At 37.6% G+C, this 24,539-nt stretch overlaps 1 protein-coding gene across 1 annotated transcript; it reads right to left on the bottom strand.

Moving 5' to 3' along the window:
- Positions 1-4,440: 4,440 nt before the first annotated feature.
- Positions 4,441-23,600, bottom strand: LOC143892407 (putative GTP-binding protein OBGC2). Its single transcript, XM_077397005.1, has 10 exons — positions 23,391-23,600; positions 19,626-20,101; positions 18,234-18,325; positions 14,808-14,891; positions 13,162-13,239; positions 11,811-12,011; positions 11,622-11,729; positions 7,963-8,037; positions 7,599-7,816; positions 4,441-4,924 (listed from the first exon to the last, which is right to left on the bottom strand). Exons 1-10 carry the CDS (start codon positions 23,492-23,494, stop codon positions 4,828-4,830), a joined length of 1,533 nt encoding a protein of 510 aa, XP_077253120.1. The 5' UTR covers positions 23,495-23,600; the 3' UTR covers positions 4,441-4,827.
- Between the last annotated feature and the right edge of the window lie 939 nt (positions 23,601-24,539).

Here is a 24,539-nt window from a genome sequence, read left to right as displayed (position 1 = left end):
GAGGAAGGGCAAAGGAGGGGGGATCTTATAGTATGAAGAAAAATGAGAAAATTCTCGAATGCCTAAAATACCCTTAATGCTTTAGCAAATATTCGAACTAATCCTTGATTAATTAAGAAAGGCTCTTAATACTTCAACTTCACTAATTAAGAAAGGCTACTTATATTGGCAATACTATATTTTAGTAATAGCACCCTTAATGCTACGCCAAATAGGGTAATTTTGTAATTCATTCTAAGGGCAATTTTTTTTTTCTGAGAGAGGAGTAATACATTGACTCTACCCCTACAAAATAAGAATATAATAATAAAGAGTCGTAGCTAGGCATTTTTCCTAACATCAAAATATTTGGGTCACCTGTGCCACGTTGATGCGATCAGGTCCATTAATCCGACCGAAAACCACTTTCGGCATCTTATTACCGTTGGGTATTGGTCCTGGTTTAGGCTAAGTCGTTGGTTTTTGTAGGCCTAAGTTATACGAATGGGTTGTTTCTTTGGCGTGGGACCAGAACCATGTTGGATGACATTGTGGCGGGCCACAAGATCAAGGGTCCCAATTACACATACATATCTCCTTTCTCGGTCTTGTTCACTTTATTTTTTGTCTAATAAAATCTTCATTATTTAAAAAATGCCATTAATCTATTCCTTAACTCGGCTTTACCTCCTTGGGATCTTCGTTCAAGCATGAATATTGCCTACAAAGTCAATTAAAAACTCCTTTCGACTCTATTTAAGTTAAAGAAAATCGACTACATCAATCATTGACTAGATCGTGTAGATTGTTCCAGATTAATAGAATAACTTGCCTAAGTCGGCCCAGTTTAAACTTGATCTCACTTGAGTATACGTTTTGTCCTGCTAAGTCCATAAAAAACTCCCCCCCATCACATAAGGGGGCACAACGGCTATGAACTTTGTAGTTTATACTATACTAATAGGGCGTTGCTTGCTTGCTGAAAAACATAATACTACTAGCGTGCCCCTTGCTTGTTTCTTTGTCCTGTCTTCCTCAACATAGTACTTGATCAACCGAATCGAATATCATGCGCATTTTAATGTTGCATGTTGTTATTCATTTGATTTGCCAACTTACCCGATTAGGGGTTCTTCTCCGATTCTGAGTCTTCAGATGCAGTTGATCATCATCTCTTTCGGGTTTTAGTTTATGTGTAGTTTTGCCTTACCAAGTCAATAAGTTAGAGTTAGTGCCCTAGAAGTCAGTGCATTTCATACACCTTGTTACTTAAATATTAATAAAGATTATATTTCATGACATCTATTGGGTATTAAATAATTGAATATGTGTGATGTGCTCATTATTTGACACATATTCATCCTTAGATAGCAAAGTATGAATACCATGCTCAATGATTCATAAATTTTAGTTTGGGACCTGTCCGGGAGGTTATCCCTTTGCACCCACGAGAGTGGTGTTGTTTTGTTGCTCTTTTCTGGTATTTAGATTTTCGGTGATTTTATTCTCTTTTCTAGGAATTTGAGACTAAACAATAATCCGAACTTCACATAAAAGAGAAGTGACGAGAGTCTCCACCTAGGTTAGGGACCTAGGACCCATAAATGACACTGCAAACTAGTCAGCTATCCTATATATCTAGGTATGTTACCTAGCTATGAGAATGGAAGGTATTATGCACCATTCTCACCCAGTAAACTGGTCTTTAATTCCAAAAATTAATTTACTTAAACTTGCTTAAAAGGCTATTAAATCCAATGTATGAATAAAAGCTAGGATGTTTGTGATCTACGTGACATGCAACCTATGACAGCCTAATATAATGTAAGACCTATGTCTGTCTCATCCTTTCAAACGAAAACATAGGAGAAATTCTCCTTGTTTTTCTCCTCTTGGAAGTTTTGACGCCATGGGGAGTTTTGCATTGAGAAATCCTATTACAACTAGGACCCCTTCTCCATGCAAACTCTAGTTCCCCTTTGAAGTTCAAGTGCAAAGAAACCCGACGTCTTCTCCAAGTGAAAGATTATAGCCATGTCGTGTTGTTTGACTACCCGAGGCATTGGAGCGCGGTTAGTGCAACGTGTGGTGAGATATGCGCCAGCTTGCTGTTAGTATGGTGAAAGTCTAAATTTCAATTCAAGAGGTAATCAACTCCATCCCCTTGGGATTGCATTTCAGAATGAGAAAAGAGGAGAATACCACTTTTTTCCTTAGGTTCTTAATCCCTTTTAGACAAATGATTTTTAATGGACACATTATCAAAGTGATGGATGTAAGGACGTAAGGTTGATGCACACATAATGCAAACGACTTGGTCGGGATAAATAAGAATTCAGTTAAGTTTTTTTTAAAAGAACACAAAGGGGCTCCAGTGCGCTGGATGGAGAATTAAAGAGAAATGCTCACTAGAGATGATGAATCTATTCTCGGGTCTTCAATTCTTGTATTGAACTACAACCGAGGAAAATTAAAAGGCAGACCATTTCCTCGGACACAAATACACAATCACCCTTTCACATCGATTTCTATTGTTTGCAATTGCTCCAGAAACTTCAATCCGTTGAGACTAATTGTCGCCGCTATCCTTCGGAGAAAATCACTGCTAAATTACCGCTGGTAAATAATTGCTCTTATTCTAACGAACAAATCATTAGCCAATGATTCGATCCCACCTGACCCATCTTAAATTCAAAAAAGTAAACACATGCTAATGCATGAAAATGGCCTTGTATCATGGCCATGGTGCCATCCAATGCCACCCTACCACCATGGAGGGTGAGTTCCACAGCAAGGGCTACTGTACACTAGCCGTTACCTTTGGGCTGGTCTCTCGGCCTATTGAAGCTCCAAACATATATGGCCCAACCGATAGACCACTCAATCCCCTCCTCCTCCTCCCCCCCAACGGTTTCTGATCAGAAATATAGTGAAAATCGTCTTTCTCATTCTTCCCACTCCCCCTACGGTTTGTCAAAATCTTGAGTCCTATAGAACTTTTTCTCTGCATGTAGGGTGCCAACTGGAATTGAAATTTGATTGCCTCTTTAATAATGAACTGACTGGATAATGGATTATTATGTTGTATCCTGAATTAATATGGAATGATTATGACTTACCATATAAGAGATAATTTAAACTATGCATTTATTTATACACAGGGATGTCATATATTATCCATAAAAGAGAAGGGTCCTGCTGCCTCACACCACAGACAATTAATCAGAAAATTGATAAGGCAAAGGACATGCGAGATCAGGTGCGAAGAACAATATCAGCCTTTAATTACAAAGGAGTGCTTTTGCCCTTGGCTGCGTGGTTAAATAAAAAATGATGAAAGCCATTTGGCGACTTACTTTTGCATGAGACGAGCCGACTCAGATGAATTAAGTGAATAAGACAAATCTGCTAAAAAGTGAGCCTGAGTGGCTCGTCTCTAATGCAATAGTCAGCCAGGAAATGGCTTTCACTGAAATGGCCTAGCAAATCCCTGGTTGGTTTGCTTGTCCAAACCTATAGACCTCCTTGTTATCATAGAATTTCATCTAACTATTATCAAAGTGCCCTACAAATTTCCAGAATCCAAACGAACATTGTTGCGGGCTGAGGCTAAAATGGAAATAGAGAAGAGGGGGCCAACGTATTGTCCTCCCAGAACAGGATTCGACCTAGCCAATATTTGGAAATGATGCACTAATCATACATGTCTCAATAAGGATTAGATGCCCAAAGTGATACTTGGAGTTGAACTTAGGGCTACACTAATCATCCATGTCTCGATAAGGATTAGATGCACTGGTTACCCTCATACCCATTAGTGGTCACTTTGGGAATGGGTAACTCTAGAAATTTCATACTTAATCTCATTCATCAATCTACACCGTTGATCTAAGACCAATGATTGCCCGCATTAGATCTTACATATGTTATTCTATGTTGGATGAAATTGTGATATGAAATGTAAGCAATGGATGATTGAAAAATCCTAAGATTCATCACATTATCGAAACCTCTTCCCCATATTCCTAAAATATGGTTTTCTTCCTTAAAATCCAAGAAACGCTGCCAGGACAGCAGCTTGATTGCGAACCCTGTTTTACACTGTTGTCAAACTAAAAACCTGGATTCTAAAATCTGCATATCCAAACAGCCCCTAAGGCTCTGTTTCTTCCACATAAAACAGGTGTAAAACAAATTTTACGCCCATTTTTCCACTTAGAAATGGGTGCAAAATTTGTTTTACATACATTTTATGTCGAAAGAAACAGAACTAAAATTAGACCACTAGGAAATAATCAGTCTGGTGGACTCACAAATGGGTGTAAAACGTTTTACGCCCAAGTAAAATTAGACCACTAGGAAATAATATCAGTATGATGGACTCACATATCAGTATCAGTACGGTGGACTCACATCTGGGCTGAGATATGCGACAATTTGCTAGTTTATGCATTTCTATACTGAGTTTAATTTCTGATTCTCCTTTCAAATATTTCAGTTAACAGTGAACAGAAAAATACATAAACAGTCACTAGCCTTCTTTATAAGATCAAGAGTTCAGAAGAGAACCTACACCAGAAGCACTCCTCTCAAGGTAGATGAAGCCACAATCCAGCTTGATTGTTTGATTAGAAAAATGAAGAGAACTAGAGAGGCGGGTCCTCTCCTTTCGAAACAATTTAGACTTCCAGTAATAACTTGCATAGGTCAAATGAAGGTAATACCTGGTCGTGAGCACTGGGCATAACATAACATCTGTTACTGATCATTTGCATATGTACAGTTCCCGGCCATTGACTATATTGAGGCTACAATTCTATACAAGATCTTCTGTAATGGATATGTCTCTCACACGATACTTTGTCCCACTGGTTTTTCCGAATCTTGACACTTCCTCAAGGCAGCCCTTATCTCCTTCAACATTTCATTGATTCTGATACGCTTCCTACAAAAAGAGATAATGAAAGTTCATTAGCAAATGGTGGAAATGGAGTACAATTGATTGACAATGATGTGCATTCCCAAACTGAAAATTTGATTGAATATGCAGATTGAAAGATCAACTCGTGGAGAGAGAAAGTTATCATAATAATAAACACTTTTGTTGGGGCGACTGTCAAGATTGAAAGTGAAACAATATTCCAATCTGAAAAAGAAACAACTCTGCACATCACTGAAAATATTGGATTCGTGTGACTGTTTCAGAACCACTTGATGCATTTTCCCCTCTTTTAGCTAGAGAGGCTACAGTTTATGACAGGAAAAAAAAAAAACATTATTCCTGTTTGACCCAAGGTTTGTTGCATCACAAGTTCGTTGGCAAAGCACCCAACTACTAAATATTTATATGCATGCAATAATCGCAAATCCAAATCTTGTAATACAGATCACAAGTATAATCTGTTCTTTTATCTAATAAATTGCTTGTCACATTTGGAGTGATCTTGTGGGAATTCGAGCATTTACCTGGCTACACTTTTTTTTTTTTGACAAAATATCCTAATGACTGAGGCAATCTATCTCAATCCAAGTAAAATCAAGTTTATCAGGTTTGTTGTGTAGAAAATGAAGTGTAAGGGCACATCTCCCTAGACTCTTGACCAGTTGATTTGGCCTACTAGCAGCTCATCCTCTGAAATTGAGAATGTTACCATCTCATAAGCCAAGTAACAGACCAAGAATTACACCAACGAGTTCTTGAAGATTGGACCAGCACAGCATGTCAGAGACGAGAAAACTTGAGCTAGTCAGCCTAAGCAAAAGTCAAGGAACATATTATTTCTATAATCTTCTTGGGATATGACAGTACTGTTAGGTCGGATAAGGTATTGTGAAGTTTTCATATTTACAGATGCATACTGAGCAAAGTCATTGCAAACATGGGATCAAGATGGTTTCATCGTAAAAGGAGATGCCAGCTCAAGAAACTTACTGCAATTGAATCTTACAGGAGCATGTCTGTATGTATGCATTTATTTCCATTCTTCAGACAAGATGTACTACGGATTTTATATATTTATATATTCATGGAGAGCAATTAAGAGAATATCATGAGGGAACGACAAAACCTCATGCAGGCACAATATCAAGGATAATACGTCATCTGAACCCAATAAATTATCCTTTTTGAACTGAAAAATGTACATAATATTTGCTACCTCATGGATAAGCTCAAAACCATTTTGCATCAACTCGGACAACAAAATTCAAGATCACCTTAAAAATGCTGACTTTTGGGATAAAATGCCCCAAACTGGACTGGAAGGAAATGGTGAGGATGATAGTCAACTTGTTGAACAGTCTTTTATGTACATGACGCAAATGTGTTGTGAAAGAGAAGCAGAAAAGTATAAGGATTTTCCTAAAGGAAACTATCCTTGAGCAAGAATCTTGCCTGGATACATTCTAATATAATTTGAGAAAATGAGACATTTGTCCTTTGTAAGGCACACTCTAGATATGGCATTTGAATGTAATGACTGGGTGTTGATCTTGTGGCGGTGGCTCATCACAAGACTAGAGCAAATTGGGTCTAATGGAGAACAGACCCCATCTGTTTGATCAAGATATGCAAATATCAACTGCAAAAGGTTTGGGGGAGAAGGCTAAATTCCCCCTCGTAGATCAAAGAGTTGGCATATTCAGTTTGGTGTGAGATTGAACAGCCTCTATCGTCTCTAGGTGGCCCACAGGATTTGTCCTAATCGCCATTCTCATGTCATGTACAATGGCCAGAAAATGATTAAATCACACCAATAGTCCAAATGCTACTAGTGTTGCTCAAAATTCAATGCACACACACACACACACACACACACACACACACACACACACACGTGTGCGTGTGTGTGTTTTCTTTGTTGTGCCTGGCTTTGATACCATGATACATTTTGCAACTTGCTCTTCAATTGACAGTAGAGGATCTAGCACCTCCCCAAGGGATAATATGGGGTGGCTAGCCATTTAAAGCTCCCAATGCATTCCACCTCCTGCAAATTGTTTCATGTCAGGACCTCTGTGAAGACGGTACCAAATATTTAATGTTATTGAAGGCAAGCTCATCAAACTGACATAGTCGAGACGGAGTTTAGTTTTCAGCATTGATTTTAAATTGCCAAAGGAGGCTTATCAAATTGTTGATGTATTTCGTTAACATACGCATCACAAACATTGCATTTTGTAACCACCGATTTCCAACAAAACGAGATCCGTCTAGAAGATGGAATCTCTGGTTTAAGCCGCCTAATAACCTTGAGGTTGTTCCCCCAAGAAGATAGTGTCTTCTTATTTTGCTTTTATTCATGATAAAGCTTCTCAATTTGTGCTGTAAATCCCGAGGCAAATTCAATCCCAGCTCAAAAGGATAAAATAAAAAAGCTTCTCAAAAGTGATTTTCTCTTTCAAAATATTTTCAGTCAACAAGGCATGCACTTACATGCATCAAGAATAAGCAATAAATAATTTATATAATGAAGATATTCAAATTCTATGAAGTAAAAGAAAAGCTTACTCCTATTTGTTTGAGTGTCAATAGAGCTCAAGACGGCTAAAGTTAGTGATAAAAAGGCATATGTAATCAACTAAAGTGAAGTTTACTAGCAAGGGGAAAAAGAACATACAGAACACTAACACCCACAACAGCAAGAGGTTGTGGATAGTCCTCAATTTCTCTTTCCTTTCTCTCTTTCCGAGATCCCAAAGTAGCCATATTCAGATCCTCACACTCAACAGCTGATTCCTGAACAACTTCCTTATAAATCTTTTCTGAGTCAGAAGATAGCTCAGAGGATCCAATTGTTGATATTTCTTTAGCCAAAGATGGTAACCTATCCCTTGCCTGACGAAAGGAAAAAACCAAGACAAATCTACTTAAATCTATCACTAGTTTGATATGAAGAATGGAAAGAAAAGTACATAGACCACATTGATAATTTCTTTTGAGAAACAAGGACAGAGTACTTAAAGAATAAAGCACTGACGTACCTCTGGAAGGTCAATCTTGTTTAACACCACAATATATGGTCGTTCAAGGTACTCAGGGTTGTACATCCGCAATTCCTGGAAAATAAAACAGATAAACAAAATGGTGATAGTGCATGCAACTAAACGATAGAAGCATGAATTGAAGACTCGATGTTGGTAAATGAAGAAAAAAATGGCCAGGAATTAAACTGCTTTATTAGAACATTGTTCCATCAGGCAATAGTTCAAAAATATCTAGTTGAAACAGACAAAAATAGAACCTTGAAAATAAGAACTCTAACACAATGAGCTCAGGCAACCAGAAATGCCACTTTCATAAATTAAGAACTAGAAAGCAAAATCACACATATAAAGGCCCTTTGGTTCCACGTGTCTATTGGTAAGACTATTGACAATTAAATCTGATTACCTATGGATGTTAGACATAACAGAATGAAACTGAACTAACAATGTTGAATGTTTACATAAACATTTATATCACTTGATTTTATCCAAAAGGCTAAGATTTATACCACTATCATTCAAAAAAATAAATAAATAAACATTTATACCACTATCAAGGGTGGAGCTGTCCCCAAACCTAACCATGTTTCGAGAATCAACCTATTGATAACCTTGTTTGGTGGTTTAGGAAGGAAATTAAGAAGAGAGATATAATGGAGTATGGAACAAGAGAGTGCTTTAGATGGCCAAAAGCATGAATGCACTCTCTCAATTTTTGACATCACGTCCACTTATATATGTTACATCAAAGAGTAGTTTTATTTGAATTGGTAACTAGAACCAACCAACCAACCTAAAATCAAACTCATGCAACTAAGCTAATAGAAATTCTTGATAAATACAACCTCTTTCTACTAGCTACCTACTTGAAGCAAACTCTTCTAAGTAGTTATCCAATAGGTTTTACCACCAAAAAAAGAAAAGAAAAAAACTCTAAACAATTATCTAATTAATGAAGGATAGGAAACAATGGTTGGTGATGATCTTCACAATTCTCCCCCTCAACACCGACATGCTCATAAAACCAACTAGGATTCAAACACGTCGGAGGGGATCAAGGGTCCACATCTTTTGGTCTTCTAACCATTATGTCTGAAGTGGAGCATGATCAGAGCATATTCTCGAAAGGTCAGTGACTGGGATTTGAATGTTTTGAGCATTCCAAATACCATTACAGAGGACTCTGAACAACTTGTCCATCACCCTTCTCCCTTCATGATTATTGCATCTAGTAAATCTGTTTCCGATATAATCAACATCCATTACCCAGCACCATACAAAGCATCTTGGAAACCATGAATAGATTACAAGGGAGAGAGCTCTCCCGTCAGCCTCCTCATCAGGATTTAGGACTGCATTGAAATCTCCCCCAACAACCAATTTTGCAATGATGTTACTGCTACTCACTATAAGGTACTCCCAGAGATGCCTTCTTTCCACAATAGAACAACTAGCATAAATAAAAGTGAGAGTGCAGCCATCATGCCACCATTATAGTAAGCAGATACCGAGACAGCCTACCCCATAGAACTTCTTTTATTGAAAGATATATTGCGCCTCCACATCATCTATATCCTTAGGCATTCATCATCGACCATCGACTGCTCCATCCCTATTTTGACAGCAATTTCATTTATGTCTTCTTTACCTGTTATTGGTTCTGATAACACAACTCAAAACACATTGTAAGTTTTTATCATGAACTTTATTCTTCTCACAGAGGAATTGTTCTTTATCCATCTTATATTTCAGATCAATCCCCTGATCATTTAGAAACATACCCGGATGACCGGCTCATTCAAGTTTTAACCGTGCTAAAACTAGTTATTCATTACTTCTTTTACTATTATTAATTATTTTTTATTTTTTATTTCATTAGGAATTACTATTTATTGTGGAATTTACTATTTATTTTGTATGACTTGCAGTTATTTCACTTTTTCTTTACTATTTTTAGATTTTAAATATTCTCTTATTACAAATTTCCTATTTATTTTGATTAGTTAATGATCATTTTATAAATATTTAATTTATTTGTTTACTACTCTTGTAAATATTTACCTTTTATTAAGAATTTATTCTTTATTTTACTTATAATAATAGTACGCCTAATAAGTTTATTAACATAACGTTTAGAGCAACCTTTCTTTACCTAATCTAACAAATAAAATTAATCTAAGTTAATTAAAAAAAGTTTTTTAAACTTTTGTAAGTGTTGACGTTAGATGGTCATTGGTCACTGAAATGGATTGATGCATTTAACCTATTAACATAAGTTTCCGGATAACATAAGTTAATTGGCATAAGTTTACTTATATACATGTTTACCTCTGATGGTCATTGAGGTATAAATAAGTCGAATTTACTTATATACATGTAATCAACAATCTCACAAAGGCAATAAATTTATGTCATGAAATTTATTTATATGCTATCCTAATCGAGATGCAGCTAGATGCTAAACGGGTTAATTTTAAGTAAATATTTCTTTGTTGAGTGAAGAGGGCGAGCCTTGGCGCAACGGTAAGGTTACTCCGTTGTGACCTGGTGGTCACCGGTTCGAGTCACGGAAACAGTGCAAAGCAGGGGTAAGGCTGCGTACATCTAGCCCTCCCCAGACCCCGCAATGGCGGGAGCCTCGTGCACTGGGCCGCTCTTTTATTTCTTTATTGAGTGAAGTTAAACCGGAAAATTTCTTTCTTGGTCTCACAATGCTAAGATTTTTCTTGGTGTAAAGGCAAAACCCGGTTATCTTGATGGTAGAACCAAAGAATTCAATCTCAATGATCCAAAATATGGTGAATGGAAATCTAATAATCAATGTGACCGGATGGTACTTTAACTGCAATAAACCACACATTAGGAGTGGCTCCTCGATTTGTAATACTATGAAGGAAGGTGGGACACAGAAAGTTGTTTTCTTGGGACTATAAATTGCATCAAGAGTCAGCTTTGTGGACACAATGTGATTAGTGGATAAATAAGTACTTTAATACCCTTCGAAATATTTTTTGTTTCTTTTATCCCATTCAGTCTCATTGTCAACTAGATGCTAATGAAAGTCAGAAACAGCTTGAAGAGGAGGATATTTAAGTTCTTAGTCAGTGTGAGACCTAAGTTTGAACATATGAAAGTTAGCTCAACGGACAGAGCGGACAGAATGTGATTAGTGGATTACCCTACTAAATACTTTGTGTTTCTTTGACCCTATTCCATCTCATTGTCAACTAGATGCTACTGAGGTTATACTCCGACCGTTGCTATCACTATTGGAGAGGCATCATTCAAGTTAGATGAATCCACTACTTCTCAACAGTTGGATAGTACTGGAAAGTTTGTTCAAGTTTTTCAGGAAGACTATAATGATTTAGTAATGAGCCAGGACCCAAATGAGATTCTCCCCATTATTTCTTCTTGCACACCATATTATCCCACACAATTTCACCGATGAAGTAACAATTAACAAGACAACGCCGCCTATGAGATTATAGACAACAAGGTAAATAAAGCTCTCTACAAGGCATTGAAGACCTTCATTTTGACACTCAAAAAAATCTACTTTGAGTCTGAAAATAAATTCAGAAAACAAAAGAAAATGCAAAAAAAAAAAAAAAAAGTGACATGATAGATTTTCTTCCTTGCTGAGAAAGTCGTACTTCTTTGACAGTTCTGTAATCATTAACAGGATTCTCTGCGGCAGCATCAACAACATGGACCAGGAGTCGAGTTCTTCTAAGGTGCCTCAAGAAATTCCGCCCAAGACCCTGTAAAGAGAGATGCTGAAATTGGCAGCATAAGCTTTATGGAAAGCCTATAAAAGAAACATGAAAAGTATGGAGCAATACCTTTCCCAGGTGAGCACCTTCAATGAGACCAGGCAAATCTGCCAATGTTGCCTCGGATGAATACTTTTGAGCCCCCAAACTGGGATCACCATCAAGGCGTCCAAGGTTTGGCATTAATGTTGTGAAAGGATAATCAGCAATATCAGGTTTTGCAAATGTGATGGCTGCCAAAAGTGTTGATTTTCCAGCATTTGGAAGTCCCTGAAAGAGCAATTAAAACATTTTTCACCAGACCATAACTCTGATAAGTTGATTGATGAGTCAAAAATCTTCCTCAGACAACTTAACTCTGGTATGGATATATCATATTCATATTAGACATGGAAATATATTTAGAAAGCGGTGGAAGGAAGAAATACGGATTGATTAACTGATTATCAATAAAAAATTTATGCAAAATTCGTAGTATCTAGTACGATGTTGGAAGATCATTTTATATATTTAAACTTGCATTCATTTTTCTGATATATTTAAATATAATGCATAAATTACAATATCTGTATCTATTATAACCATTTGATGTACAGTTCTGATATGCACGATCGCTAAAAAAGGTAAGGTCCATCTTTGTTTTAAATATAATTATGGATCTAAATCATACAATATATTTTATTTAGATGCTTCCTGAGTGTTTCTCCTACGTGAATTTTTTGGAAACAACTATTTCGATGCTCTAGGACCTGAAACCACTCTGTGTTCTCACTTCTTGCAACTAAGGTGCCTTATACAATCATGTTTTGTAAGAATGCTATATTTGGTGTAAAGTTTACATGCCAATTGTAGGGTTTTCATTAACCAGCAATTCCAAAGCACATGCTGCTCCAGAACAAGAAGTTTTCCTATAAATATGGTTAAATTAAGATTGTGTTGGTGAATGTTTGGGACACCTCATGCATCAGGCAAGCACTATAACAATCAGAAGACTATCTCTAGATTGTATTTACCTCGGGACATAGGTATAGTCCTCTTCCAACCTTTAGAAGGCACAAACTCGACAAAGTGTTGAATCTTTGACAAAAAAATGTAAGATAATAAATTTGGAGTTGCTCTTAAAACAAGCATACGGTAATAGATATATTGCACAAGTAAATATCTAATCCATTTGACGATACAATTTATAATGCATGCTCCATCTGGGGTTCCTCTTGGTCGGAAAAACTATAGTAAATGCCATTATTTTATCAACAAACTGATATAATTAAACTTTTGTGAAAACATATTCACTGCAAACAGTGTAATTTAGCAGCTCAAGAAATACTGCAAGCAGCATTAACTAATTACTTTCTTATTGAGTAATGCCTGAGTTGGAAATAGAAAGCACAAAAAATAATTAAGTGGAACCACAACATACCACTAGCCCGACATCAGCAACTACTCTTAATATCAGCTCCAAACTAACCTCCTCTCCAGGCTGACCAAGAACTAAAACCTGCAATAAATTGGCAAAGATTGAATTCCACATGTTAGCATTGAACACATAAGCGATACAAACATTAAGTGACTGCAAAAAAATCCACACTATTAACACACCTAAAATCTCATTAACATTTGTGGCTACCTAATAGATCCCATGTTTTGAGAATGTGATCAAGAACCACCAGATATATTCATTCTTTCAAGAGTTCCTGTTCGCTTGCATTGGTTGGTGAAATGATGCACACTTGTGCACGCATGTTTTGGTTGGAAATCAAGATAAGTTGCAATATTCTTCAAGATGTGGTTGATGACGGGAATCTCATTAAAAATTGTAGTATTTGCAGGGAATTATGAGAAGGTAACTGCCTAGACAGATTCTCCAGCAACCATTTTTATATGTGCAACTTGAACTAATCATAACATAAATGAGCACATACAATTGGCCAGAGAGAGCTTCTAGAGATAAACCACTAAGATCAAGAATGACAGAACTCAGAAACAATAAATAAATACATACAATGAAGCTCGTTCACTTTTCTAGTCAGAGAAGATAAGAAATATGCAGAATGTAAAGACAAATTTTGCATCAAAAACTTCAAGGATTTTTTACAAAGAAAAACCAAAAGCTTGGCAAAGTTTAAATGCTCACAAAAAGGAGACTAAAAAGGGCAGCCCAGTGCACGAGGCTCACTAAAAAAGAGACTAATGATATTATATCCTGTTTTCTCAGAAAAATGATATTATATCCTGAACTTGTGATCTAAGTCACAAATATCGTTCTCGGGAATTTCTCGGCAAGGGAAAATCTCGGGATATATTATTTTTTTTTATTTTTTCGATTTTCTATCTGGAAAAAATGGTAAAATAAAATTATTTTAAAATATATAATTTACTAAAAAATATAAAATATAAAATATCGTAAAAATTATTGCGATATTTGCGGTAAATGATTAAAATGAAAATATGGCTATATTTTAAAATCTCAGTATTATTTCGGGATTTTTTTCGTTTTATCAAAAATGTCACGATAAAACCGCAATATTTTTAAAATATCGGAGATATTTGTGACATAGCTTGTGATGCATCCCCTAAAAGTAAAGTCTGCATGTCAATGATCCAACAGCTTTAAAAAGTTGGGACCTTTCCTAATCGCAACAAAAGGTAAGTACATCAGTGAATATATCCTTGGTGCACATGCAAGGAGTGTTAACTATCCCCAAGCGACTTCTTGGAAATTTTCAGAAATCTATAATTACCAATATAAGTTTATGATTATGACAACACTTTCAACCAAGATAATTACAGCAATTCAAAGAAGGAAAAGTGATCAAGAGGATAAAACCAAAACATTTGGCAAGGAAGCAATGGAAAAGTTTCAATGCGTTAGAAAGCATACAATTCATTCCCACAAATTAATGTGAAATTGTGCACCCCCTTGCCTCTAGAATCAACTTTTATAAAAATAAGCGCTTTCATAAGAGATGCAAGCACTTGGCCAAGGCCTAATAAGTCCTATATTGAAGAATTAAAGCTGGGATTATAAATGCAAAGGTTTGAACTACAGGGCATTAGTAGGCTCACCTTGTCACTGTCATCTCTCATGATATTAGTAGTTGAAGACAACATTTTTTTCTTCTTATGCTCAGGCATCTCTAACAAGCTAATCTGTGAAAAAACTATTATGAGCATAATGCAAGGGCATAAGATGCAACTAAAGACATAATGATACTCCTGTTAAAACCACTACGAAATCTCCTCTATCAAGCTATATCTCAAGGTGCTGAGAAGATCTCTGAAACAAAGAATTGCAAGTGTAATCCCCTCTCACAAATAAGTTTCATTAAATAATAGGATAAAATAACAAAATTACAAGAGCTGTCTAGTCAACTAATCATGTGGTAAAAAAGGAAAAAACAAAACCTCAATGATACAGTGAAAAATCTATGGCATAACAATCCCCCTCAAAGCTGGAGAACAAATGTCAATCATGCCCAACTTATTTATGATGGATTTCAATTGCATGACAAAGGCTTTGGTGAAAATATAACCCGATTGATCAGCTGACTTTAGAAATGCTGTGTATATTTTCTTGGGGATCACATTCTCTTTAACGAGGTGAAAATCCATCTCTCTATTGTTGGCTCACCTGTGAAACATCAGATTGGATGCAATATGACTGATTATTGCAGCACATCTTCCAAGGGTCTCTACTCTCTAATAGAAAATCCAAGCTTAGATATAAGGCCCTTAAGCCACATTAAGTTACATGCATTATGAGCCATAGCACTATATTTTGCCTCATCTCTTGAACAACCGGACGAGTGGCCACAGTTTGTTTCTTGATTTCCCACATGACCAAATTACTAGTATACAGTGGGAAAATGTTTGGTTTCTTTTTAACGGCAGTGGTAAAATGTTTGTCATCAAGTTATCATGTCCAATCTGCATTTTAGTGAGCATAGATCTCAAGACATCCATGCTTATAAAAAAACTAACCTTTTCCAGGAAAAGGCTTGAGGTCTTGAAGAATCTGGTGGAAAGCTTCATTATTTGGCTCCAAGAAACATGCACAATTCTGGCGTTTGGTTGATCTTATTTGGTGTAAAGGGAATGGCCAAGCAAAATCTCGGGCGGATTATGTTACCATCCGATGTACGTGGTATTCTAACTCCCTAACACAAAATAATTTGATTTGGCCAAAAAAATTGCAGAAAAACTCTCTCTCTCTCTCTCTCTCTCTCTCTCTCTCTCTCTCTCTCTCTCTCTCTCTCTCTCTCTCTCTCTCCAATCCAAAGTTTCAACTCCTTCCCCATCCCCATTTTCAACTGCTGAAAGAAGTATCTGAAAATGAAGGGATATTGAGAAGATTGGGGCTTAGAAAACAGAAGATCAGACGTGCTTCGAAACTACAAAAGACGCATTCAGACTCACTGTCATTGCTTCATTACATGTATCGGATCGACAGAGCAATCCAAGTGAGGTCATTAAGATCACTAGTTTCTGTAAAAAGTCATTTTTTTGTGTGTTTGGATTCGTTGTGAGAACAATGGAAGGTTCGGTGCGTCGTAGAAGTTGAATAGGGTTTTATGTCACTGGTTATTAGAGAAGTGCAATTTATAAACCCCGCATTTGCATATAAGCTGCAATTTAAGGAACCCCCAATTTGTAGAAAAGACCAATACTGTTCATGAAAGATTATTTTACGTCACAGTGAGTTACGCTACAATTCCATTTTATCTTCAATCCATGAAAAGATTACCAGTTACGTGCTTGAAGCAGGGAAAACATCGTAGATCACCGAAGCGGAGTCAATCAGGAGCTACCTGGAGGAAGAAGATGAAGTTGATGATTCCTTTTTAATATCCAATGCTTACCCAAACACTGGAATAGGGATTGTCATTCCGTTTACAGGGGGAATTGGAATGTGATGTCGATACTGATTCTTGATTCCGGCAATCCAAAAACACCCAAAAAGGGTATAAGTTCGACGATCCTTCCACGGATAAGTTTTTTGTCATTATGGATGTCATGTTCTTTTCATATATTCCTTTCTTTTCATAACAAGTCTCTCTTCATGGCCAAAGTAATGGGTTAAAGAGTCTTGCTCCTGCTCCTGTCAGTCTCCAATTGATCCGAATCATAAGCTATGTGAAAATGATGTAGAGATTATACAGGATAAATGGCAGTTCCAAAGATTGGCGGGTTGCCTTTTGTACTTGTCATTGACTCGTCCTGACATTGCATATGACATCAGTATAAATGGTCGGTCCATGCACACACTGAGGAAATCACAACTTGCAGCTCTGAGGATAGTGAGGTACTTGAAGCAGCTCCTAGAAAAGGGTCTGCTTGGTAACTGTTAAAGTAAACTCAACTCAACTCAACTAAGCCTTTGTCCCAAACTAGCAGGGGTCGGCTTGGTAACTGTTAAAGTATAAAAGATTAAATAACGCCTGCTCCAACAGCTTAAGCTTTTGGAGTAATTGGTAGTTTCACATGGCATCAAATCAAAAGGTTCTGGGTTCAAACCTCCTTGATAGTAAAATTCCACATCTAATGGCCAACCCAAAAGTGGGGCCACATGTGCCACGTGTAGGCCAACCCTAAAAAAAGAGGGGCCACGCATGAGGGGGAGTGTTAAAAGTATAAAAGATTAAATAATGCCTTCTCCAACAGCTTAAGCTTTTGGAGTAACTGGTGGTTTCACAGTAACCATGGTCACCTACATGTGGAAGCCTACAATGACACTGACTATGCTGGATCTGTTGATGACCATAGGTCTACTTCTTGCTAACTTACCTTATTGTGAGGTAACCTTGTGACTCAGAGCAACAAGAAGAAATCAGTGGTGGTAGTTGAAAATAAAGAAGAAGAAATTTAAGATGAAAGAGGGGAGAGAGAAGGAATTTTTCCAGGTGCAGGGTTTGGGGAGAAAAAAATAGAACATGAAAAGTGAGGTCTACGAACCCTATGCGTATCATATATAAAAGTTTGGGAAAGATAAAAAAAATGCCTGCCCCTGAGAGATTACTTAACTATATTTCGACACTCCTCAAGTTGGTGAGTAGCTATCAGTCATATCCAACTTTCGAATTATTTCCTCATGTTTACCTTTGCTAATCCCTTTAGTCAAGATACCAGCCAATAGTTGATGTGTGGTAACATACGGAGTACAAATATCTCTGAAGGTCATCTTCTCACTTATGAGGTGTAGATTCACTTATGTCTGGTCCTTTCTTGTTGGACGGGGCCATGAGCAAGGCTAATTGCCACTTTGTTGTCAAAATACAAGTTCATAAGCACATAAGCTTGACACCCCAGCTCTCGCAACAATATCCATAGCCATAACTCAACTTTGCATGCTTCAGTATTCAGGAAAATGTAACTAAATAGAAAAGATAAGTGCTTTGATGTAAGCATAAAATAGAAAGAATAAAAATTCTATCATGCTGAACATCAGATGCAACAAAGATTATGTATCTAAAATTCACAATATGGATGGCTCACCCCTCCTTGCCCGCCCCTTGCAACAAGAATTTCATCACCTGGATGCGCTAAATCTGCAAGAAACTTTCCTCGCTTACGTTTTACAACTGTACCTGTCACATATTTACAAATAGTGAGAAATATCTTATATGGAGGCAGACGTAGCAATTTCATGTTGTCAATGATATTTTGATAGCTACATGAAAGACTGTTGAGAAATGTAATATCTCTTGGAGGATTTGTTCTTTGACTGGAACACTATACACCTGACATGCGGTATTGATCAGGTCTGTCCATCTAGTAGTCCACTAACAAGACCCCACGCTACACGTAACAAGAGCCACACCGAACAAAAGTCTTGCCCACTTGATTAAAACCTACAAATATCAAAGTCTAAATTTCTTCAGAAAATGCGTATAAAAAACATTTTATGAAGGGTTAGGGTTATTCACCGGGCATTGGACCACACTTGTGAGATGGTCTCACAGTGACAAAAAGACTCAATCACCACCCCATGGGCCGCATGCATAGTGGTCGTGGCAAAGGACAAAACGAATCTTTCGATCAATGATACGAGCTTTTCTTGGGAGTGTTTTCATGTCTTTTTTCTTTTTAATTTTTCTAGTTTGTAGAAATCGGTACCATTAAAAAAACGAAGTTTGCAGAAATCGGTACCATTAAAAAAAAAGTTTGTAGAAATTGGTAAATCATTCATGACTTTATGGGAGTCACCAGCATCATTTAAATAGTAATTTAGGACTTTACGTTTAAGGTGTTTTCCTTATGTACAACAGGAACTTGAACGATCAAAAATTAGTGGTTAAGGAAATCAAAATTTGGTGGTTAAAGAAATGGTTTTACTTCTACAATGAAAATGAATCTCTCCTTCCAAAATATCGGCATCAGCTCATCTCAGACATTTTTATCCTTCATAGACTGTGAAGTGTGAACAGTGTTTTCATCACACATCTTCCAAAATTTGCTTCCATTCAACCTACAGGGGCAACAAGTTTCTTAAAAGATAAGTTCTTTGGATGTTATGGCTGGCTTATGAAATAGAATGCAATATTGGGTCATTCCCATCCATCGAGTAAATATTGGGTCATTCCCATCCATCAAGTAAATATCCCATTGTTCTAAAATATTTGATGATATTGACTCGTTACAAGTGACCGTTTCATAAAATCTTTGACTTCTACATTTGATAATGATCACTCAAGGAGACATGATCCATTATTAACACAATCGCATGTCATTGGTTTAATTGGCATTGCCATGAAAAAGAATACAACTTTACTTTTATATTGGTCAAATTTTAGCTTGTGAACTGATAATCTTACAACTCCTATCTCTTGAAAGTGAACCTACAAACTAAAAACTTGATTATCAAAATTTATGATATAACATACAAACCTACAGGCACTGGAATACGCAGTGTTGGTGCAGCAAACCCATCATGTAATTGAGAAGTCAAAACACCCATAGCATCAACATTTCCCCCACGCTTTGCATTGTACCGGTTCCTTCTGTGAAATTCCAGCAAGGAATCCTCACCTTCATCTGCATAAATGACCACATCTCCGCCATGTCCACCCATGGGCAAGATAAGTGAGCCATCGGAATCCCTTTTGTATAAACTTTTCTTCCTCATCTTTTCCTGGCCATGTTTTCCATGTGACTTTGTAACGACTTTCTGGTTAGGCATACTAAGAACTGCACCATGGCCACCATCTCCAGAACGAACTGTGATAATAACCTGGTCAAAGTACTTATGTGGTTCCCTTAACAATGAGGCATGGTTAGAAGAAGGTAATTCCTTGACAATTGCAGATCTGCAATTAACCACATGATATCCAATGTTTTTGAAATGACTTTTCTGCCGATTAACCCTGCAAACAAAAAATACAGCCAGAAAAATACCATATTGAAAATCTAAAAAATGAGAAAAAAATGCGTACTTTTTCCACATTAAACCGACAACCGAATATGCTAAGACACAAAAATTGCACAAGACAACGAATGCAATAGAAGAGTATTGCCTGGCCAAGAGATTCCTGGGACACTAGCCTAGAGAGGACAAAAGGAATGAAAAAAATCAGCAACATTTAATTATAGAAACCAATACAAAAAAAAAAAAGAGAGGGAATCATTAGAACTTCACTGTACCCTTTTAGGGGTCCTAGATGATGTTAGGTGTAAGCCTTGAGAAATTCTGTCTGTCACCCTTTACGCTTAATTACTATTTTAGGGGCCCAAATAATCCTCTCTATATTTTTCTTTTGGCAACTAGATGTATGGGTTAACCCTTCACATCTGAAAAAATGCAAGATAATTATTTTTCATATCTTATTCTGATAGAATGGTATACAGAAAGGTTGCTCTCTTTGATGATAGAGACAAGTTCCAAGCTTTAGATTTATTTAGTTTACCAAGTAAACAGCTTTTGTAGGTTGAGGACTGCTAGTCCAGCTCTGGCAAAGGATACCAATGCAACGAATATTTCTAAATTGGAAAACAAATGTTAATACGCTTGCAACCTTAACTTCACTTGATTGGTGTTGCATGTGGTTTTATGACCACCAGTCTTCTGGGAGTACGTAAATACTTTGTGTGTCGCCATCAGTAGGCCAACTAAGATCATTCACTAAAACTGCATCAGGAAATTCATTTGTATATCAAACAAAATTACTTTTCACATTTAGCTATGTGCATTAAGGAGATCTCAAATCATGATCCAAATCTAACAGAAATTAAGCTGACCAGTTTTATATTGGTTTTATCCATCTCCATTCCAAGTACGAGAAACTCGTCTTTGTTCTAACTCCAGTTTAGCCATGCCACTTGCCTATCGTTTTGCTTCTTTACACATCCTCTCATTCTTCTTTCCACGATGACTAGAAGTTGAGAGTGATCAGAAACTTCAACTCACAACTTTTGGAAAATGCAAAAAAAAAATGCAGGGAAGGGTAGCAGACGTTTATCTTCTAGCGCAATAGTATACATGCTCATGTAAACTCCCACCATAGTTTTAAAACTCCCCCGTGTCATCGTGGACTCCCCCGAGTCAACTCCCTTCTACCCTGGCCGCATTCTGCATTTTGCCCTACATAGTCAATAAAAACTCCTTTGACTCTATTGAATTATGACTGCGTCAACCAAGTACTCAGCCGCGTCAACTGTATTCTTGGCCGCATCCATGCCGAGTCGACGAGGATTTTTCTTTGGCCACGTTCTGCGTCGCATCCGTGTTTTTAAACAGACTCCCACAACATTTTGGCCGATCGGATTGGCGGTAGGGTGCAAACCTTCTTCTTTTTTTGAATAGTAGCACAGTTCATTCATAAAAAAAAGGGGGGGGGGGCGACAACTAAGAAAGCCAGCCCAAGAGAGTACAAGGAAGAAAAACAAGCGAAAAGAGAGGAAGAGATACAACAAAAGCCCCAAATCACGGAGGCAAGAAATCAAACAACTCCAGGCCTTGCTTATCTATTCCTTCCCTAGCCAAGCGGTCTGCATCTTCTGATATGTATGAAGATGACCGACGATCCTTCAATTTTATCATGGATTTCATCAAAGAAATGAGCAAAGCTCCAAGGAGGAACTGAAGATCCTCTAAGCCATCGAATGGTATTAAGAGAGTCGCCCTCCAATATCACCCTATTCCGATCATCCCTTTCCAAGCTTTTAATTCCCTGATGAACAACTCAAACCTCGGGCTCACTAGCATCTGCTATGCCAATAGGCCCTTAAAATGCCCACAAAACTTCATCCCTAGAGTCCCTAACGACTCCTATACTGGCCGGCCCAGGATTGCCTAGACTAGATCCATCGAAGTTTAGTTTTAACAACCCATGGCCATGAGATGGGGGCTGCTGCAAGATAGGTAGCCGCCTCTCAACACTTAAGCGGATTTCCTTCCACACCTCCCATAAGTCGAAGGAGGAAACGAATCGGAAAGACGGAAAGCTTTTGCCCAAACGAGAGTCAAGGCTATTACTTTCATAAATAAGAAAGGAGGCGACTCGGGTACACCGTCAAATACTCTAGCATTCCTTTCTTTCCAAAGAATCCACATGGTAGCTAGAAGGCACACGTCCCAAAGGACTCTCCTTTTCTTCTTCCAAGGTACCAAGGACCATCCTTCTAGTAACTCTGGAATCGTATAAGGAAAGACCCAAGAAATTCCAAACCCGGAAAGAATGCCACTCCAAACCTCCCGGCTACTCTGCAATGGATAAAGATGTCATCCACTTCTTCCCCTGCCGCTATGCGCAAGGCATAATGATCAACTATTAGCATCTTGCGCTTCTTGAGGAAACCTGCTGTTTGAATCCGGCCTCGAATGGCCGCCTAGCTGAAAGTACCAACTCTAGACAGAGCTTAGATTTTCCACACTTTTGCTTCAATTGGAAACACAGTACTAGGCACCATATAGCTATAAAAGGATTTGACGGAAAATGCCCTAGTAGAATTCGAGACACCAAATAGCTATAAAAGGATTTGACAGAAAATGGCCCAGTAGAATCCGAGACACAGATAACTATAAAAGGATTTGACAGAAAATGCCCCAGTAGAATCCGAAATCCACACCCCCTTATCCTCCCAGAAAGACGAATGTAACACCCTTCTAGCACCTCTAAGGATTTAGTCACCGCAGGAAGCTCCCTATCAAAAAAAAAAAAAGTAACGTCTAATCACCATTAGCACTCTAGTCAACACAGCACCAGGCAGGCCTTCCTGGGTCTGAGAGTCGGTTCCTCGCCAATAATTCCTGCTTTCAAGCCACCAAGTCGGGAATCTCCCACTCACACTTAAACTTTTGAAAAAACTTAAATAGTTGAGCAGTTAGTTGGTCCATGAGAGAACTCTCGCCAGTACTAGACTGCTGGGGAGGAGAAGATGGGTCGGGTCCTCGAGCCGAAACTCTCTGGCCAACCCATTTTACTTGAAATTGCCAATAATTTTGAATTGGGTGTTCTGAAAATTGCACTTTTCTGATTCTGGGTTGTCTTGTTTCAATTGTTTGTGTGTGTGTGTGTGTTTTGCATTCAGATAGAACAAAAGAAGAAGGGAAAATGTGCAAAAATTAGGAAAGCATTAAAATGAGAAAAGAGAAGTTGAAAGATAGAATAAAAAAGAAAGAAGATATGGGGGAAAAAAAGGAAGAAATGAGAGTACCTGTTGGGGAAGAGAAGACGATTGGAATAGAGGGAGGAAGGTGAGAGGTCTTTCAGAAGCTTCGTGTTGAGGGTGCAGGGCGGATAACAAACCAGATGAGCCATCACTCATAAAAGAGGGCTCTGCTCGATATACGTTCAGAGGGGCTAAAGATAACCCTGCTTTGGCATGAATCTACCAAATTTATACACCCTCGGCAGACGTCTGTGGCAAATTGGAGACCGTTGATTTGGTAATCTTAATCCATACCAGCAAAAAATCCAAGGGAATTAATATCCGCATTCCTTCTTTCAATAATCACGCTTCACTCCTTATTTTACACTCCATTGATTACCTTTTAAAAGCTTTTACCATTCTAAAAACAGACAGATGATGTAGGCACAACCATTTTTAATAAGAGGCACGAAATCAACCTGTTCGTATATACTTTAACAAATGTGCTGTTGACAGACAGCCTTTTGGGAATTGTAAGCTATGGTTAAAGCATATGGGACAAGGTGGGTTAGTGCCTATTATCAAAACATTGTCGTGCTGATATCATTTCACTTCTCAGCAGGGTCTCAATACCCAATCAGAAAAGTAGTTACTAAAGTGAAATGTCATCGTAAACAAATTATGAGTGGGTATATCATTAAGCATTATGTCCATATCTTCACAATGGGAATTGCGACAATAGATTGGACTCACTTTGCCCTACTTAATGGTTTCACCAAGAATGTACTTTAATTACTCAACAATTTTATATGTTTTAAATTTTTTTTTGGTAACGAAGGGTGTCCCCACCCCCTTCGCAGGTAGGACTATTTCCCTACGGATCCGCGCAATCACTCGGAAACCACGTGCATCGGGTAAGCAAGGGGGATTCGAACGCTCCTCACTGGAGAGCAAACCCATGACTTTACGCCAAAGAGCCACACCCTTCCGGGTTTCAACAATTTTGTATCATCCAAAAAATAATGCTTTTAAAACATATTTACAACTTCCCGTTACTTTCTGCTGCTAACATTTTGAAAATGAAAAATCTTCCCTCTGTTTTATAGTAATTAACCTTCTTGTCCATATTTACCACTTTTATTTTTTACTTTTTAAAGGTGTATGTAAACAATCCTAACTTGATGAACAATTAGGGGGGTGTTTGGATAGACGTAA

This window comes from Tasmannia lanceolata, unplaced genomic scaffold (genome assembly GCF_043159265.1).
Source record: "Tasmannia lanceolata isolate RefF3 unplaced genomic scaffold, GAP_Taslan_0.1 ptg000015l, whole genome shotgun sequence".
Classification (NCBI taxonomy): domain Eukaryota; kingdom Viridiplantae; phylum Streptophyta; class Magnoliopsida; order Canellales; family Winteraceae; genus Tasmannia; species Tasmannia lanceolata.
Note: the sequence above shows the minus strand (reverse complement) of the source record. Positions and strands in the feature narration are given on the sequence as shown.

Coding starts and splice junctions, on each gene's coding strand:
- LOC143892407 (XM_077397005.1), bottom strand. CDS start 23,494: ATGGCTCATCTGGTTTGTTATCCGCCCTGCACCCTCAACACGAAGCTT. Junction 12,012..13,161: donor TTGCTGATGTCGGGCTAGTG/GTATGTTGTGGT, acceptor TTGCTCTTTCAG/GGACTTCCAAATGCTGGAAA. Junction 11,730..11,810: donor AAGGTGCTCACCTGGGAAAG/GTATTGCTCCAT, acceptor CTCTCTTTACAG/GGTCTTGGGCGGAATTTCTT.